This window comes from Helicoverpa armigera, chromosome 14 (assembly GCF_030705265.1).
Source record: "Helicoverpa armigera isolate CAAS_96S chromosome 14, ASM3070526v1, whole genome shotgun sequence".
NCBI lineage: Eukaryota > Metazoa > Arthropoda > Insecta > Lepidoptera > Noctuidae > Helicoverpa > Helicoverpa armigera.
In genome coordinates this window covers 6199888-6218083 of record NC_087133.1, presented here as the reverse complement: position 1 = coordinate 6218083, position 18196 = coordinate 6199888, and the positions used below count along the sequence as shown (strand labels likewise).

The following is an 18196-nucleotide window of genomic DNA, read 5'->3' as shown; positions in this document are numbered from 1 at the left end:
TTTGTAGAACTTCCTTTAAAAAAAAGAAGTCTAACAAACTAAAATCGATATGTCAAATCTGCAATGGATCAGTATTGGATAAAATTTGCAGCACAAATTGGACATAAGTGAATACAGTACGTCCAAGACCCTTGTTCATCGATACCATAAATGCCTGGTTTTCTTGAAACAACTGATTACTTTGAATCTTGAACGTGAAAATTAGCAGTAACCAGGTATTTGATAGACTCGCGTCTAAGAAGGGTCAATTCTACAACTTACAGCATGTGATTTAGAATCCAGCAACTCCACAGGTTTCCCTTCAGTGCCACCGCTGCGGTTAGAGCCATTGATTTCCAACAAACGCGTAGTCGCACGTCCGATAAATTCACCCACTAACGATAGTAACACATCGCGAGGTCTGCGGTATTCTGCACGCACCAACTGTTGAATAAAGACAGAATTTCATAATAAAGTATTGATTAAAGGAAAGTGAGATAAGAAAAGAAGCCATATGGAGAGAATAAGGGATGATTAAACTAATGACTTACGTTTGTACGAGCTAGATTCATAGTAAGCGCTAATATGAAGTAACAAAAATACCGAGGTGTATAACCGCTGAAGCTATATGACATAATATGCTAAAATCGTCTATGTAGCGTAATATACTTACCCCGAAGTAATGAAACGTTAGTCTTCTTTAGATCTTTCTCAAAAGTATTTCTACCACAGCAATTAATGTAAATGCGACGCCCGACGGTGATACAATGATCTTTTAGCAGCACTTACGGTGAGTCCTATGTGAGCGACCCTATGCGAACGCTCCGCGTTTCAACACATACATTATATTTATAGTTTTACATTACCTCAGAATCCTCAGCCCCCGTATACTCAGGTACAGGCATCTTAGAGTTATCGTACTTAGAGTGTGACTCCTCAAAGGCAATGATAGTAGCGGCGGCAGTACGCGGCCCCGTCCGCTGTGACGAGCCTTTATGTTCGGGAGACGTTCTGTATGGGCCGTTGTAAGATCTATAGGAAATCATTTTAAACTATTATACGTTCTAGCGTACTTGCGTAAAGCGGAAGACAAATGATATGATCGGGAGTTTTGATTGGCGGCTGTTTCTCTTTTCACTGTGGATGTAACACAAGCAAAATGCATATTCAAAGTTTTTTTTTCACTGCGATTTACGTATGGGTTTAGGCCCATAATCTACCAAAGTAAAGCGGAGCGGAGTAGATTTAAACAACCAATTGATTTTCCCTGCTCATTATACTAAATGTGAAAGGGGGCGTTTTTGGGGGTGCTGTCCGTTTCTGATTTTTCTTCTAATTTCTCAATAAATAATGTGACTTTGAAATGGGTGGAGATTATATTTTTGAGTGACTTTCTATTGGTTGTTCAAAAACTTGTCCAGTCCGCTTCACTTTGATGGAATTTAGGCCAAAGGCGGAACATAATATTAAAGCTTAGAAAAATTAAGTTGTCCTAAAAACTTACTTAGATAGTCCTTCGCAGTTATTCACAAGTGTTTTAATAGCAATGGCAAGTTGCTGTATAATTTCTTTCTCTGTTTTTCCTTCTCGATTGTAGGTGGGCAGTTGAATTTGCTTTACGTAGCATGGGAGTATTGCTTCCAATATTATCTATAAACACATAATTTGTAATTGTAACAAAATATCGATTAATTTGAGAATTGTCTAAGCTGGCGATAGTTTTGTTAAATATGATACTTTACTACTACTATATACAAACTTAATTCGGTAGTAAATAGTATTCCGTGACTCCTATAAAAATCTGAGCCGTTTGCAATACATGGGACGCACAATACAATACACTTTACGACTAATTTAAAATCGCCTTTATTATAATGTAGCAAAAGGTTGATTATTGCGGTGACGGACGTAAGGCATTTGTTTGCTTACTCTACAAAAAACTCACCAACATCTGATACCCCCTCATGCTTTCAGCAGAATACGACACGACCATAACGCAAAGGCTGATACAGTCCAACACATTGACCATCTCCTCTTCATCACGATAGCAGAAATCTATCGGCTTTAGTGGTTTCTCTTCCTTGATTAACTCAGCTATGTGAAGTGGGTCAGGTGATGGAGTTTCTAAACTTAGAAGGAGGTTGAAGAGGCAGCTTGACTGTACCTGTAATGAGGTAAGAATTATAAAATTTTTTTTTGCTAGTGACCAAAAATATGGGCTATGTATAAAGTGGAAACTATATGGCCCAGTAACTCTGAAGATGAACCGAGTCAACTTTTTGTCTGAACTGAGGTAGCATTTTTTTCCGACTCCATAAAAGGAGGAAGTTCTTAATTCAACTCTGTGTCATTTTTATGTTTTGTCTCCACTATCTGAGAAGTAAAATATTTTAATGGAAAATACCTCGTTGATAAAATATGACTTACTTTACTTGCATCTCCATAAGTTGATTCTTCATCTGTATCCAAAATGGCGGACACAGAGCCAAACATTTGCAGAATAAATGGTTTGCGGTTTAGTAAATAAAACTGTTTGACCGCGTACTCAATCGTTGTAGTGACTAGCTTATTTGTTTGGAAGTTTGAGTATATTTGTAGTAATGTTGGCATGATGAGCAAATACCTGAAAGATAAGGAAAAATTATTTAATTTCACTTATTTAATAAATTTATTATTATTAATCAAATATACACATATTTACATAACACTTCACAGTAACTTAAAATTATTATAATTAATTAATAATTAATAATACGTACCCATTTGTAGAAAATATGCTTTTAAAATTAAAAGCAGCATTGACATACGTGGCAATAACATATCGGAGTATCAAAGAGTCTTCGCTATGCAACATTAGAGCACCATTCAGAACGTTGAGGAACAAATGAATATCTCGTGATGACGTGAAGTTTCCTGCCATAGCTTCAAACATTCGAGCTATTAGTCGTACCCACCTAAAACATTAAATATAATTATATATTACAGAAAAATATTTAAAAATATATAGGTACAGTCAACTTCACGTCAGTGGTAATAGTTTTATAGGAAAATCGTACTTATTACTATTGGGTTAAGGTGCATGACAGTTACCACTAATGTGCAGTTTACTGTACCGAAAGGAAACTTACATAAACTTATGTAAAACATCTAAGCCTAAAAGTGTAGATCCCAAGGCTCCGCGACTGTATAGAACGAGATCTGCTTCAAGAGCCTTGCGGGGGAATGATGGCAACTTCATGAGTTCATCGTGTAGAAATACTACACGTTGGACCACCTGAAATAATATTTTGTATTAATTAAATAAACAAATAGTTAAAGGTATTAAAATAAAAGTCCACTTTACATAAATAAATAAAATATGATCATAAAATAGTCTACATACCATATCAACATTTTTCAATATAGCCCAAGTAAGCAAAACTTTTCCTATTTCAACGAACTTCTGCAAGAGTTCTTGTTCTTGCAGTTTTTGAAATGCTTCATCGGGTTCCATGTGGACCAATCCTAATTGAGGGTACTGGGAGCGTTTGAAGAAATAGTGGTCTCGAACGTAACCTTGTGGGTTGTGAATTTGACCTGCGAAAAAAAAGGTGAAATAAAGGGTCATAAATAAAAGTATAGCATTATGGGGGTCTCAAATATGAAAAAAAAGTTTTATAAAGTTAAGGTTCTTACGTGTTTTAAAGTCGACAAGGAAATGTTCTCGATGTAACTTCTCTGGTATGCCGAAGAAATCGAGCGACTCTTTGAGTATTTGAGCAAATACTGTGTCTTCTTGCACAGGGAACTGGGACGGAATGCAACCTTCGTTGTCAGCTGAAAAGAAATATTTGTCGTTTAGAACATAAAGCAGGCTATATACTTTAAGTGTATTTAGTAGTTTTTTTAAGTTTCTTACGTGGGCCATGAACGATAATCTTTTTAGCAGCAGGCACATTAGCAGTAAGAAGAATAGAAGCATCGCATTGCTCTTTGCGCAAAATCTGCTTCAGATCTTTGAACATTATACCGTGTACACTGTGAACCACCTGGAAGTCAAATAATACTTTAAAAAAACTGCCAAATTATGACTGTGAATTTCATTTTTGTCTAGAAGTATAAAAAAATGTTACCAAAGATAAAGGGGCCGGTTAGACTGGAAGCCGACTCCAACGTAATTGGGAAAAAGTCACGGGAGATCTTTAATCAATGGCGTCAATGTCAGAATTGTAATTACAAAGTTGGCAAAGTTCTAGGTATATTGAGGAACATGACTCACCATCCACAATATAGACAAGGCAGCACCAACGAGCCTCTGCCCCTCTTCATGGGGACTCCTCACATAGAACATGACATACCCTATAATATAGTTGTAAAGCGCAAAGGCAGCTTGCTGTGGTAATCGCGGAATGAACCGGATCAAATGACGGAGTAGCTTGAACATCTCGTCTTGATGGTCGCGTGTTAATCTTTCAAGAACATGGCGGAGGAATAGTGCTGAGTCTTCTACGAGGCAACACCAGATAACCTAAAAATAAAAAATCATATTAGACGGATTTGTATATAGAAATATAATAAACTAGCTTCCGCCAGCGGCTTTGCCCGCGTGGTGTGTTAATAAAAAGTAGCCTATGTGTGAATCCAGGGTATCACCTATCTACATACCAAATTTCAATCAAATCGGTCCAGCCGTTTTTGCGTGATTAAATAACAAACATACATCCATACATTCTCACAAACTTTCACATTTATAATATAAGTAGGATCTATTTTAATGTAATAAAGTCGAAACATTTTTTTGTTTGTCGAAAAGAACTTCCCCAGTACGCGGGGGTAACCTCGGGAGACAGCTAGTCGTGTAAATATTGTAGACTCGAACGTCAGATTACAATTAAGACAATTTTTATTCAAAAGAATCTATTTATTTAATCTTAATCTCCCAACGTCGTACCACAAAAACTTTTAAACGTCTGTTGAACACTGATCTAAAAATCTAATTATGACGTCGAAAGGGTCCGTTTCGCAGTGTCATTTTTTAGACAAGTGTTCAACAGATGTTTTAAGTTTTTGTAGTAAGGCCACCAGTATTTCAAATTGACTAGCACTGCAAAATCTAACCTAGAAAGTAGTTTCTAAAAGAAGAAGAAAAATGTTTCTAAATTTATTTACCTGATAAGCCACTTCATAGACCGAACATCCGTCTCTAGAAACGGCAGCATCGTCTAGCAGAGAAACAATCTCGGCTACAGCAGAGCATAATGTTGAAGGGAACAATGCGGAAGCTACTTGTGTGTGATGAGAACCTCGGACACCTTCCACTAATTCTTCGTCAGCTGGTGCTGTGAGACGAAAATGTCACATGGATGAGAGTCTGTCTATATTCGCAAAAACTCAAAGTAGCAGTACATAGTAGTTATTTCATAGTTGTGGGTACAGAAAAAGGATAACCACTACTAAGGACCTACCACTTCTGTTTCACCACCACCCTAAGGTAGACTAAGGTTATCCGCCGTTGTACAATGTGCATAAATAAATAAATAACGCTGAGGTAGATAGCATTCGCATCAGTATGGGAAATTAATTTAAGTAAAGCCCCGTTTTTATAAGAATAATCAACTGAACATTATGATAATATCTGCCTATCTACAGGAGCTACTTACGGTCAACATGATCATCAGCCGCATGATCCAAAGCGGGTTCCCGGGCAGCCTGCCTCGTGATCGGTATAGTAGTGATAAGGAAACTCTCTCGCTCCGCACGTTTCTTATCATTACGTTGTTGAAGAGCTCTCTTTATTGCCTCCGTTTGCTGTTTCTTGCGAGTTTTCGTTGCTGTCACTAGGGAACGCTGTGGACACAAATCTGAGACTATAAATTCTATTTAATTTTAAGTAAATTTAATTGCTACTTTAATTAGAATGAGTGGGGTTGCCAAATTAAAAGAAAAAAAAAATACCGAATTTTAAACCTGGGCTTCGGCCTTACATGTCTTTCCTGATTCAAAGTCATCTCCATATCCTTGTCTTTAACCTGTGGGGTCCACGGTGGGTCCACTACAGCGAGCGACTCGATGCCGATCTTAGGGGAGGGTAACGTGAACTCAATGCCTGGGGGAGGCACTTTGAATGTGACGGAAGCACCTTCTTCCATGCGGGGCCATACTTGGTATCTGAGCTTCCACATTACTTGGAATCTTAGGATTGCGTTTATTCTGAAAGTCAAAATTAGATGTCCGTTTTTTTTTTCATAGGATAGATAGAAGTGGTATTGTAGAAAATTGACAACGAAAAGCAAATACGTAGAAGACCAGATCAATTATGAGCAGCTAGTAGTATTTATTCTAAACCATCAAATCATTCCAGTTACTCCAAATAAAGAATGGTACAAAAATCAGTCCTAAAGCATTCTTTTTACATATTTATGTAAATGTGTACAGCAAAATACACCCTACATCATTAAAAACAAGTCCCAATTTCCCTTACCTGGTACTCGGCTCGCTATGCTTCAAATCATTATGCATGATCTCAGTAGCGGTAGTCGGGGCTTTTACCGCAGCTAATATAAACAGTGCCGCGGCACAAGAACTGAGTTCTCGATCAGATTCTAGTAGTAACTGCCAAGCTACTGGAGCACATTCTGCGAACATGTCCTCTCCCATAGTTGTGGCACCTTTGATTAAGGTTGCTAAAGGAGTATGGTAGGCGTCTCGGACCTGTAATAATTTTCAATATTGAAGGGTTTTAAAGATAATGTGATCAATATTGATGTTGACACTTTAGTAAATCTGTTGTGAGTGAGAAGTTACAAACAATGTAACTTCTCACTCACAAAAAGGAGTTCGCTAAAAGGAGAAAAACTTAATAATCAGTTGAGTTGAGTGTTTTCTATACGACGAACATACAAGATCGGTTGATTAGACAACCGACTACATACACATGTACCATGAAGTTTACACTTATCGATATTTCGTCGTCAAAATTTTATCGACATATAAAACTTTATCATACCTGTCCCTTCAAATACTTCAGTATAGGAGGCGGGTCTACAGGCGGATAAGGCACGGCAGCTGGTTTAGAAGGCACTCCTTCAGCCGCAAGATTGCTTTGTTCCCCACCCGCAGCTCGGTACGCTAAACCAGCGCTCTCGATTACAGACCGCTCGATTCTAGGGATGACATTATATATCGATGATTTAGTTCATGTACATATACGACAACGAAATTGTGTATGAGAATTCGGAGAAGTAAAGATCAAGTAACCAATTAAGTGGAAAATCTGGAATATAACTTGTTTAAGAAGAAAAAAACATCGTAGACTTTACCAAATTCGGGATATCAACTCTTTCTAAAATTGGTCTCATACTGAGTATACCTATCTGTAGAATGCTCTGAGGACTTGCGAGAGCGTCGCCCTCGGCGCGTCCCACCATTTCCTTCGTCAGAACTTGTCGTATTAATTTCTGGGCCAAACTTCTCACCATAAATCTGCAAAGAACGTCATTTTAAAGATTAAAATCTAATTAGGATCACAGAAACTCCAGGTAAGGATAAAGGAAAGGTTGATACCTTTTGTACGGACTTCATAAGTCGCACACTGGATCTCATGTTTCGTCTAAAGCAGTAGGGATGACAGAAATTTTGATGGCAGCATACGTAATTGAAAGAGTTGAGGAACTTTACCATCACCTATGAAGTTTTAGAACCATTAGTAGTTATGTCATTGGACACCGAAACACAAAAAGTTACTAAATTATGTAAAAAAATATATTTAGTTATATAGAAAGTTATATGCTTCATGGGTCAGGGTACCTTAAGCCATGGGAATCCTTTATTAGTATCGGGAGGGTCGGTAGAATTGCTGTCTGGACTATCCGGTGGATGATCGTGATCATCAGAAAGTACTCCAGGACTTTCCTCACCACCGCTGTCCACTTCATTTGACATAATTACTGTTCCTCCTATTTGAAGAAAACATTATAGAAATATAAGATATCTTAACCATGGGTTTCAAAAATGTTGGCAAATCTTTCTGAAAGTAATAAATGTGGCAAGAAGATCCACTGTTACCTGCACCCGGATAAACTTCTGAAGTATCACTTCTATCGGACAGCGAAGACACTTTCCGTCTGCTTTGTATCGAATCTGACCTTCTCGTTACAACTGGAAAGAATCAAAAGTCTCATTAAAGTGGCAAAACAATTTTGTCAATAATACCTTAGAAGTTGCCTAATAGAGGATCAGTGTCGAGTCTCAAGGACCATACAACGAATATTTGACCTTTTTTCCTTTGAAGAATAAAGAGGATTTCAATGGTCATATTATAATAGGAACTTACATTCATCTACAACATCTCTAGTATCCTTTTGTCTGAGCTTGATAGATCGTCGTTTGAACGAGCCATAAGCGGAGTGTGTTTGCTGAGTATTGCGACGATGCATGCCCGCTTTGCCGCGAGATCCAAGACGACCCTTCTTATCGTCCACCGCCGGGGGTATCGCATCTGCTAACTGTAAGAGAAAGATTATGTTAAAAATTCTTGCAGAACAATATTTTCTACATCTCGAATTATGAACTCGGTGAAATTTTACTATAATTTTTACGACAGACCGTAACAAACCAATTCATTTTCGCAAATATACTTACCGTAACATTGCTTCCACCAGACACATTCTCCGGTTCATGTAGTACGAATGATATCTTTCTCTCTGTCTCAGCTCCCGCAATGGATTGCAAGCTTTGCGCAGACGCCTGCGAGTGGCCCATGCTCGAGAGAGCCATACTCCATCGACGGTTAGCCTCCCTGTAGTTTAAGTTATTCACATTTCAACGCGTCAATGGACCGCAAAGTCCATCAACGAGTCTGATTGCATTTGCCAGCTATTTTACTTATTAGCCTCTATTCTTTTCGCTATACAATTTCCTCTCAATTCTTAGTTTGACTTCGCATGCCAATGTAGCAAAAGCATTATTGTACTTTTTTCTAATTTCATCTAAACTATTTTATCATTTAATAAAACTATTGGATAAAATTTCGAAAGGGTGTATTTCACAAAATAATTTAAATATTCGTGTAAAATTTTAGAATAATTTTAATCGATAGCAATTTAGGTGTATTATCTTACAACATTCCATGCATATTAACTGTGCGTATGCACATTATACCGTATATTTGAATTTCTTTGTTATAAATAAGAACGTGGATATGAGATAGTCACCAATGTAGCCGCATGAAACACACAAGTATGAAAGTACTCAAGTAAAAATCTTCGGATTGAAACAAAAACCAGGTGTCATTTATATGAAGCAACATTTGTGAATCTCGAGTGCCAAAATCTGCCAATAAGTGAACAATATTCGCTATAAGAGTCACATCGGTCCCAGTGAAATTTGCACATAATACTTCCATTTTAAAAGTGTACGTTATTCAATATTATGTACATTCTACATACGCATGCACGCTTAGTGCCGTATGCAAGGAAACATGCATTATTTCGTTTGAAAACATACTCGACTGGCATTAATGTGTGTTGACTGCTAAGAGCCCTGTTAAAATAAAAGTATTGTCAAATATAATTATGCACTCCTCTTAATACATTTCATATGAACTGAACATAATGAACTCACTTAGTCTTACACAAAATACGTCGTTTTTCCATCCATCTTCGCATAACATAATGACAAAAAAATAAAACGTTTTACACCAAAGAATTCATAAGCTACTTACCAAAAATAATCTTCTAATGATAAAATGCAAGGGAATTTGGTACCTGTAAACTCTGTCCCAGGGTCCTCTTTCCTTTAGCGAGGATCGGTTTGTCTTCGGCAGGTTTTGATAGGTTTCGCGTAGGAATGCTGTGATCTCGAATAGAAGAACACACGCAATGATTCTGAGGGCTCGAGGGCAGTCGGCACCAACGGGTTTTCCAGGGAGACGTATGCTGGCTGTAAAATAAAAAGTCTTTATATGTAGGGATATTTTTTATTTTTATCTTGTATGTCTCTACCCGACCACGGGACTACAGAGTCCCGGATTTTTGGAAGGCGAACGTGGGGCCGAAGTCAACACGCTGAAGCCCTTTTGAGACAACTTTAATTAAATGGCGACACAAAACCGACGATTATCCCTGTATATACTATAGAAACGTACCCAAGGACAATCCCCGGTTCTGTGCTAAACTATTGCTAAATATGGAATAAAACTACTAGGGCTATTGGGATGGGATGCTAATGGACTGGGAATGGGGATAACTATGGGATCTATGGCCCCTGCCAATAACAATGTTTGCACACGTAAAAATGGCAGGTGGAGACTCGCCAACTCACTTTTATTTTTTGACATACTTTTGTATTATATTGGTTTAAGTGTACCTTCGTCTAAGAAATCCTCTTCCTCATCTTGCTGCAAGAGTTCTCGCTGTCCATCTGGATCGTTAACTAAGTTGACGACCGTATCGATGTGCTTTTTGTCTTCTATCAACATTTCTTCCAGTCTGTTTCCTATAGCCTGTAATATGGACAAATATAGAGTAAGTTTACACCAATGAGGTTCTATATAGATTGTTTGTGGTTTTATGTAGGTTTAGTAGTTCTATGTAGGTCTACCTAGTAGGTTTCAGGTTCTATGTAAAAGAATATAAAAGTTGTAGAAGCGAAATGTTGAACACTTACTTCTGCCCATTGATAAAACAGCTTGCCAGCTAAACGTTGCCTCTTCAGTTGAGGGTTCAAAGACACTAAAAAAATACGGTTTAAATAAGTTTTAATACTATAAATAAACTTATTCATAAAATTATCAGTTGTAAGTACTGTTATGCTTACCAGCCGCTTTGGACGTATTTGACTTCAGCCAATAAGGCCACTGTCCTTTATTACAGTTATGTACTAAATGCGCACATTCTAGAAGTATTGCAGCTCTTCCAACAACCACGGTATGTGGCTGAAAAAAGATTTTCCATTAGACTACAAAACTAATAACCAGTGTTAAACACTGTTTTGAACAGAGAAAATTTTGATACTGAAATATAAAAAAAATGTAAGTTTTTTTTTATGTTTGTGTATTTGAGTTTTTTTTTATGTTATGCTAACACGGACATCTATCGATCTTCATAAGTAAGAATTATGAGTTACAGCAATATACCTAACCCCTCTGCCATATAGTAATAAAAAATACTTTTTTCCTGTTATTCATTGACGATTCAATATTTTATCCTCAATTTTGAATCAAAATTATTTTTCCCTTACCAAATCCAACAGAGCGGCCATGAAAAGCGCGTCCGGAGTCCCGCCCGGCTGCGTTGCATCCAAAAGAAAGTTGAAACGCGCCAGTCCTGCGTATAACGGCGCGGCGGCCACGAGGCGTCGTCGCTTTAGTATTACTACCTCTGACTCGCCTCCGCCCGACCCGCCCTCTGCGGAGCCACGACGGGACATATCTGGGAAGTGGGAAGGTATATTGTATTGTAAAAAAAATAAATAAATATTTGAATTGAAAGCGTCGTCCTTTTGGGAAGTCGGTTTAAAAGAATTATGTTGGAGGTGTTCACATGTTTGTTATCTGGGAATCAAAGGGTAAATTAGTGAGTGTCAAATGATAGGGACAAAAAATAAGTTTTTTTTTAGTGTGTTAGTTTGTGCAGTCGAGATGCTTCACAATTTTAATAATTTACCGAAAAGTTTAAAGTGTTGTCTCTTGTTCCCTATCTATATGATGGTTTCGTTTATAAGGATAAATAAATACTAAGAACTCACAACCGCCACTGGTATCTTCAATGCTGCCATCTCTCTTTTTGCCCATCTTTCTTAGTCCAAATCTGTTCAGTCTATCTTCAACCCTCTTTCGAGCCCTAAGATACACATTATAGTTCCATTTCAATATCCTCTTATAATGTCATCTTTATAATATACTCCATATGACTATAACTATAACTTAAAATGATACTTAAACAATCTTAATATGACTTTTTATTTATATGCTCAATTAAAAAATATAATGCAGCAAAAAAGTTATGTAAATACAATAAGAACTATTACTTAATGCATTTAATGATTATTTTATTTATTTGATATGTATTTCTGTATCCTATCAAGATTGTATATGTATTTAGTTAAGAGCCTTCTCAAATGGAATATAGAAATATATTGTACCTGTTCAAAGTATATCCAACTCTACGCTTCACATGTACAGGGCGGGACGTATGTGGAGGCGGCATATGCGGTGGTCGAGCCAAAGATATCATACTACCAGAGATCGGCAGCGATTCTCCTGAGCCACCTCCATTGCGGATCAAGGATTGAGAATGATGAGGTTTTTGACGGAACCAATTTACTGAAAAAAGTGTTAAGAATTGATATATGGAAGTTAGGTGATGTGGATTAAAAAGTGGTAAATCTAACTTGATGAGCAAATTCGAAATGTTGTAGCCATTTTTTGACACTACTAACCCCATTGTTAGCTCATGTGTGATTGGTGGTCATGACTGACAACTAGTCGCAATGACAAACGAACCAACACAGATATACATACACTTTCTCATTCGGAGGTCAGCACAACAATGTTTTATTTTACCAATGCCTGCGATGTGGAACTTTGACGGGATAGACTTGGAGTGGGAGATCTTGTGATGCGGCGTGATGTCTGCGGAGGAGGCGGACGGGATGGTTCGCTCAGATTGTCGCGGCGTGAGCTGGTAGCGCCGTGTCCGCACTGAGAGTGGCGACTGGCTCGCTGATTCCTCGCCGCCTTCTGTTTCTAAGAGGCTCTGTAACAAAAAAGTTGTTTCATATGTTATTATTAAAACATCACCTAAACATTATTATTAGCTAGCCCGCAGATTAATAGACAAAAATGCCTATGTGTTATTCTGATGTGTAAGCTACATTACTGTTCAATTACCGTAATCAGAGCAGTTGTCATTGCCTGGCCAAACATCAAAAAACACGTCCAAACATCCATGTTTATTATATTAGTGTGAAGAAAAATAAGTTCATATACTAACATGTGCCCCAGTAGAAGAAGTGCTTCTCTTCTTGAAAGTAAACTTCTTATGTGATCGCTCGTCAGGAGCACAGCCAGAGTCCGCGCCCGTGTCTGAGTTACGTTCCTCTTCGCTTTGACGAGGAATGTGTCTGAAATAGATGATTAGAAGTAACAAATATTGTTAACAATCTGCAATAAAACCCCATTTTCTATCGTTTTTCACCCAGATAATTTACACATTTCAACAAAAACTTATCGAATAACGGATGTGTTTTCGAACCTTGCCGAAACACAACAAACAAAAGTACATCGTGGACAAAATGTTAAACTGTTTTACGCATCGTTTAACGGTAATTGAGGCATGAATCTTTTACCCATATGGGTCATCCTTAAAGGGTCATTATTTTGTCGTTATACAAGATTCACACATACTAACCTAATAACTCTAGTAGTCTGCATATTAGACTCTTTCAGTTGGCTGTCAGGTCTTTCTGCGGTGTCCATCAATGCGCTAAACGCGACCACTCGAAACTCTCCGCCGTGAGCTTCGCGTACATAGCTCAGTAGTAAACGAACTTCCATGTATAATGTCTGAGGAAATTAATATATTGCTTTATCGTTGAATTAATTGAAATGGTTGTGGAAATGTAAACCTTAATCTCTTAAACTTAAAGGTGACTTTTGTATTACATCAAGTATCATAAAAAAACAGACATAAGAAAGAAGGGGGTTGATGTTTAAGAATGAGGTATAGCATAAGTTAATTTCACTATAAGAAGGTCACTGTTTCTCAATTTGCTAACTTTTGAGTATCAAATACAAAGTCATCAACATAGAATACTTACAGAATTATCAAGCATCTTCAACTCTTTATGCATTAAAGCGAACCTCGTAACAAGAACTCGGAAGGTAGTCTCAATGATGAATGTCTCTATAGCTCTGCTCGCATTCGGTCCCTGACCGGCGCCGAAGTTAGACGCGTATCCCGACTGCAGATTCGTTATATCTGGAGATTTCGTGAAACTGCGTTTTTGTTGGTCTATGAGAAGGAGAAAGAGGTGAAAAATATAGTTCGAGGTAAAGATTCTTCTAAAATGAGTTTTCTGTCAAATTGCTATCATAAGATAGTAAATAAGGGATTCAGAGACGTTTATTGTAACAAGAAATTCAATAAAGGTGTATGGTAAAACATTTTTGGAAAAGAGTGTTAGATTTGAAATGTGAGTTAGCTTTTGGTAGTAAAAGAGAGCCTTAAGATAGATACAAAATGAAATTATGGCAACCCTAAGATGTATAATACTCACTCATGGGAGAAACCAAAGTAGAAGGTTCAGCACAGAACCCAACAGCCGCATGCAAGTTATCCAGCACTTCTCGTATGGGCGAATATTTGGTCATTTCCTTCAATCGAGCCGTGAACTTTGGTATGGAAGCTGAACGTAATTGACGTAGCGAGTTGCGAGCTTGAACTCGGAGGCATTCGGCTTGAGGACCTCGGAGGGCTGTCGTGCAACCGTGGGAACAGCCTAGTTGACGGAGTAACCTGGTGATGAAAATAGGTATAAAAATTATTGGTGCTTATGTTGCATGAAAACAAAGCAGAAAGGGAAGACTACAAAACTCTTGACACGTTCAATATGTATAACAAGTCTTGCGTATAAAACTCAGACCGAGATTTTAATCTTATGTGAATCTCACGTAATCAATCCTTTTCTAGATAGCATGAAGTATTTAGGAATCCTTTTTGTTCAGAACATATGTGCAATATTATAGTAACACATGGACATATTAGCTTCATAGCTAACTTTATATAATATTTTACCTGAGTATAACATGCATTATCATGTAATAAGGACAATCCAAATTGTCTTCTTCTCTCGTTTTCTCCTTTGTACTATCGCCTCCTTCCACGTTTGTGGAATCTTGACTTTGAGCACATGGGATACCAGAATCTCTTTCCTGAAAACAATACAGATCATTTATCAAGGCCTTCTTGAGTAAGAATTAGTTTAGAATTTCTGAGCGAGTTATATGTAGATGACCTAATTGGTTCTGAAAAAGGAGGAGATTGAAATCAAAATGTAAAAGCTTACTTTGCTGTCCTTATCCTTATTAAAATCAGCCATAGGGTCAACGTTACCCGGTTGCGGTTCATCGTTCTTCGTATTTTGCCAGTTTTTGTGTACGCCCATTTCCATGAGAGTATCTACCAAGTTCAACATGACTTCCATTACACGAAGAGTTATGTAGAAACTGTCCATCGTTGATACGGAGTATACGGCCTGCAATTTTGAGGACAAAGATTAAGGGCTACACAAGATTGTTTGTAAGAGATACCGAGGCCCTGGTACATAAAGAGCTTAATAAGGAATACGGTGGGTTTTAGTCAGTAAGAGTCTGACACTCCTTACGCTGCACCCATAGCGAAAGGGCTTATTTGATGATTTCCCACAAAAAAAGGACAACGACTAAGAACTTACGACAACATTTTTGAGATACTTTAAAATCTTGGCTCAACTTACTTTAAGAACAACTTGGAAATCAATATCGCCATCTTTTGTGATATAATGCAAAGATCCGGGAGCCTCTTGTATTTCTTCAACCACGTAAGTAATGTTGGAGTCGGTCTGAGAGCGTGTGAGGCTAGGCTTGCGTTCTGGTGTAGGGATGTGTTGAGACCCTTGCATGCTGACTGAGTCTATTTGAGATTCTAGTGATCCCTGTGAAGAAAAATTGCAATATCTTGGTTAACGGTCGATAGGCGACTTGAATAACCGATGTTAGATCAAATTCATCATTTTTTTTGACAAAATTGCATTTATTTGTTGACGAAATTTCGAGATCATCTATCTATAAGAGCTCTATCTTGAATGATGCCATAACTCAGAATGGAAAAAGTGACCAATATTAAAGAACAATAAACGGTTTGTAGAGTGCAGAAAACTTATTGATGACCGAACAAATATTTTGAATCCGTTCTTACCTGTCTAGTCTTCGACAAATAATCCGGTGATGGTGTAGGCGTATGTTCAGTGACAGTTATAATAGGGTTCTTTTTCTTCTGCGCATTTGTGGGCATCGTGTTTGAGGGGCCCTGAGTTCGTTCTGTTCTCACCTCGTCTATGTACCTGCAAAACCGATATGTATACTTACGGGTCAAAGGAAAATGTTGCCATACTTACCAAGGACCACTTTATTAGAAGAATAATAATAATGATCAAGATGTTTTTGATATATTTCCTTATTTAATTATCTAAGCTATTTTTTGTCGCTTTATTAACCATTAAGACTCCACATCATACCTGTGTTTTGTCGTGTGTTTTGTTCATGCTAAATATTTTGTGTATATTTCATGCTAAAATACTGATCAACTTTGCTGATATTTTCAAGAAGAACCTCTAAAATTGCAATTGAACAGAATCCTTAACGTGAAGCATTAAAGTTTAAAATTGTATGCTTTAATTGTTAACCATTATGGTTTGTAAGGTGATATTTGCATGAATTGTACGCATTATCGCATCCAAGAAAGCCTAAAACTAAATGAACGAATTCAATAAATTTATTTTATCTAACTACGTTATCTTGCTATTATTCTAATGCAATAATTTGTTTTATGAATAGTGTATCAGATATCTAATGAGCATTGTGCGTGCATACAACTACTTTGATGTTCTGTTTCTTAGTGAATCGTGACAGTGTGCGTCTGTGTGTTCTTGTTAAGATCAAAGTAATTGTTTTGTGTATAAAACAAGCCTACATTACGTAGCAATTATATAATAAAATAGGCCTCATATCCGAAGTGCTCATACAAATGTGAAGCGAAACCTCTACGCCTAATAATATCGTAATACAATAGTATATGTATTACCAATCCGGCAAGACTAGCGTCTAAGTTACGAAGCCTCTAATTTCTTTGTTAATTTGCTCACTTACCCATTGGATGCTAGCTCATCAATCAAACAGCTAGCGACCGAATCGTTCGTCCATTACAATAGTGTACGGGTACAAGCGTCAACAAGATGGGAGAAAGAGAATAAATATAATTTTAAATAGAATTTTCACCCAGAAGTTGTGTCGATAAAATAAACATGCTGTGCTTCGATAATGAAAGGATATGACAACATAGTGATTGTGATAGAACGCAGTTAGAGTTCGATATTGTGAATATTAATAAAATCATATTTCTGCTGCTGCTTCAATGTTTGCTTAGCGGTTTACTTCAGCTTGTAAGATCGTTGAACAGATAGAAAGAGAGGGAGAACACAACTATGCAGTATTCTTAGATGATAAAATTACAATATATTAAAAATATATAAGAAGTACACATAGAGATTGTGGAAGTTACCTCTAAGTATTTTGTCAGTCATATTTCTTCCTCTCTATTGAAATCTAGAATTTTAAAATCATAGTCTACTTCTATTAATAAACCTAAATGTTCTATTGTATTTTGTAAATCGTTTCAAAATAGGTACAAAAAAATCTACGCTTTGTCAATTTTACTTACTTAGAATGTCATTAAAAATTACTAACGCTATAAAGGATTAAATGGAAAATGCCATGAGAAAGAAAATAATGAAAGGGTAATTTAAAAGACTTGTTATATTTACCTAAGGCTGGGCATACTTTTCCCTTTGATAAGGTTGCAGTGGAACAAATCACCAGTGAGTCTCGGGGCTATTGGGGGGAAGTTACTCGCTAGCGCAGAATTAGGCCGATCGTCCGTATTGTCCAGACTTCTGTGGTATTCCTGCAAAACAATTTAAATTAAAGATTTATATTACGAAAAAGTTAAAGCTAATGAGAAATATAGCTACAGATAGCATCCTAACTGCAGAGTGGAAGGAGAACGTCTTGTGTTCGTCGTGGCCAATTTTCTCTAGCGCCTTTTCTGATTTCGACAACAACTTTGTTTCGACAAACGCTTTTAAGTCCGCCATTTTCATTTTCTTTTTTATCTTCTCGCTGGACCTTCGCATCATGACGTTCTCCTCTTCAGCTTTCGGTGGTGATGCAAAAGGCATTTCTGTTATTGGAGACATGTCCTTGACTTCTGGAACTTCAATGAAGTTCTTGAGTGAGTCTCTGTCCTTTATATCTGGACTCTGGTATACGGAGACCTCTATTTTCGGTATCGGCAGTGAATTGCTCCTTTTCCTCGGTTGCGTTTGTTTGGACATGTCGTCGCATATGTCGCGAAGTCTGAAAACGAAAATCGTCTTAGTAGTGTGGTCCCTACACAAAATGGATTCAAATTCATTAACAAGA

The 18196-nt window shown here is 37.3% G+C and overlaps 2 protein-coding genes across 2 annotated transcripts in view; one reads left to right on the top strand and one right to left on the bottom strand.

Annotated features, from left to right (window-relative positions):
- The window catches only part of LOC110378828 (trans-Golgi network integral membrane protein 2), a 160185-nt gene that overhangs the window by 134132 nt on the left and 7857 nt on the right, over nucleotides 1-18196 (top strand). The window lies entirely within an intron of this gene.
- Nucleotides 1-18196, bottom strand: part of LOC110379728 (protein unc-80 homolog) — a 29326-nt gene that overhangs the window by 6778 nt on the left and 4352 nt on the right. Inside the window, exons 12-52 of the mRNA XM_064037723.1 lie at nucleotides 17746-18130; nucleotides 17539-17678; nucleotides 16865-16894; nucleotides 15915-16059; nucleotides 15454-15651; nucleotides 15025-15213; nucleotides 14754-14890; nucleotides 14236-14474; nucleotides 13777-13970; nucleotides 13368-13522; nucleotides 12951-13080; nucleotides 12521-12713; nucleotides 12100-12280; nucleotides 11704-11798; nucleotides 11197-11387; nucleotides 10774-10891; nucleotides 10624-10688; nucleotides 10324-10459; nucleotides 9723-9897; nucleotides 8599-8755; nucleotides 8291-8462; nucleotides 8023-8115; nucleotides 7765-7913; nucleotides 7522-7641; nucleotides 7328-7440; nucleotides 6965-7121; nucleotides 6440-6669; nucleotides 5943-6168; nucleotides 5619-5805; nucleotides 5128-5297; nucleotides 4238-4486; nucleotides 3878-4007; nucleotides 3655-3795; nucleotides 3362-3555; nucleotides 3108-3253; nucleotides 2739-2933; nucleotides 2407-2602; nucleotides 1925-2143; nucleotides 1484-1629; nucleotides 846-1011; nucleotides 262-423 (exon numbers count right to left, since the gene is read on the bottom strand). Coding sequence (XP_063893793.1) covers nucleotides 262-423; nucleotides 846-1011; nucleotides 1484-1629; nucleotides 1925-2143; nucleotides 2407-2602; nucleotides 2739-2933; nucleotides 3108-3253; nucleotides 3362-3555; nucleotides 3655-3795; nucleotides 3878-4007; nucleotides 4238-4486; nucleotides 5128-5297; nucleotides 5619-5805; nucleotides 5943-6168; nucleotides 6440-6669; nucleotides 6965-7121; nucleotides 7328-7440; nucleotides 7522-7641; nucleotides 7765-7913; nucleotides 8023-8115; nucleotides 8291-8462; nucleotides 8599-8755; nucleotides 9723-9897; nucleotides 10324-10459; nucleotides 10624-10688; nucleotides 10774-10891; nucleotides 11197-11387; nucleotides 11704-11798; nucleotides 12100-12280; nucleotides 12521-12713; nucleotides 12951-13080; nucleotides 13368-13522; nucleotides 13777-13970; nucleotides 14236-14474; nucleotides 14754-14890; nucleotides 15025-15213; nucleotides 15454-15651; nucleotides 15915-16059; nucleotides 16865-16894; nucleotides 17539-17678; nucleotides 17746-18130 — 6814 coding nt within the window. The remainder of the gene's footprint in view (nucleotides 1-261; nucleotides 424-845; nucleotides 1012-1483; nucleotides 1630-1924; nucleotides 2144-2406; nucleotides 2603-2738; nucleotides 2934-3107; nucleotides 3254-3361; nucleotides 3556-3654; nucleotides 3796-3877; nucleotides 4008-4237; nucleotides 4487-5127; nucleotides 5298-5618; nucleotides 5806-5942; nucleotides 6169-6439; nucleotides 6670-6964; nucleotides 7122-7327; nucleotides 7441-7521; nucleotides 7642-7764; nucleotides 7914-8022; nucleotides 8116-8290; nucleotides 8463-8598; nucleotides 8756-9722; nucleotides 9898-10323; nucleotides 10460-10623; nucleotides 10689-10773; nucleotides 10892-11196; nucleotides 11388-11703; nucleotides 11799-12099; nucleotides 12281-12520; nucleotides 12714-12950; nucleotides 13081-13367; nucleotides 13523-13776; nucleotides 13971-14235; nucleotides 14475-14753; nucleotides 14891-15024; nucleotides 15214-15453; nucleotides 15652-15914; nucleotides 16060-16864; nucleotides 16895-17538; nucleotides 17679-17745; nucleotides 18131-18196) is intronic.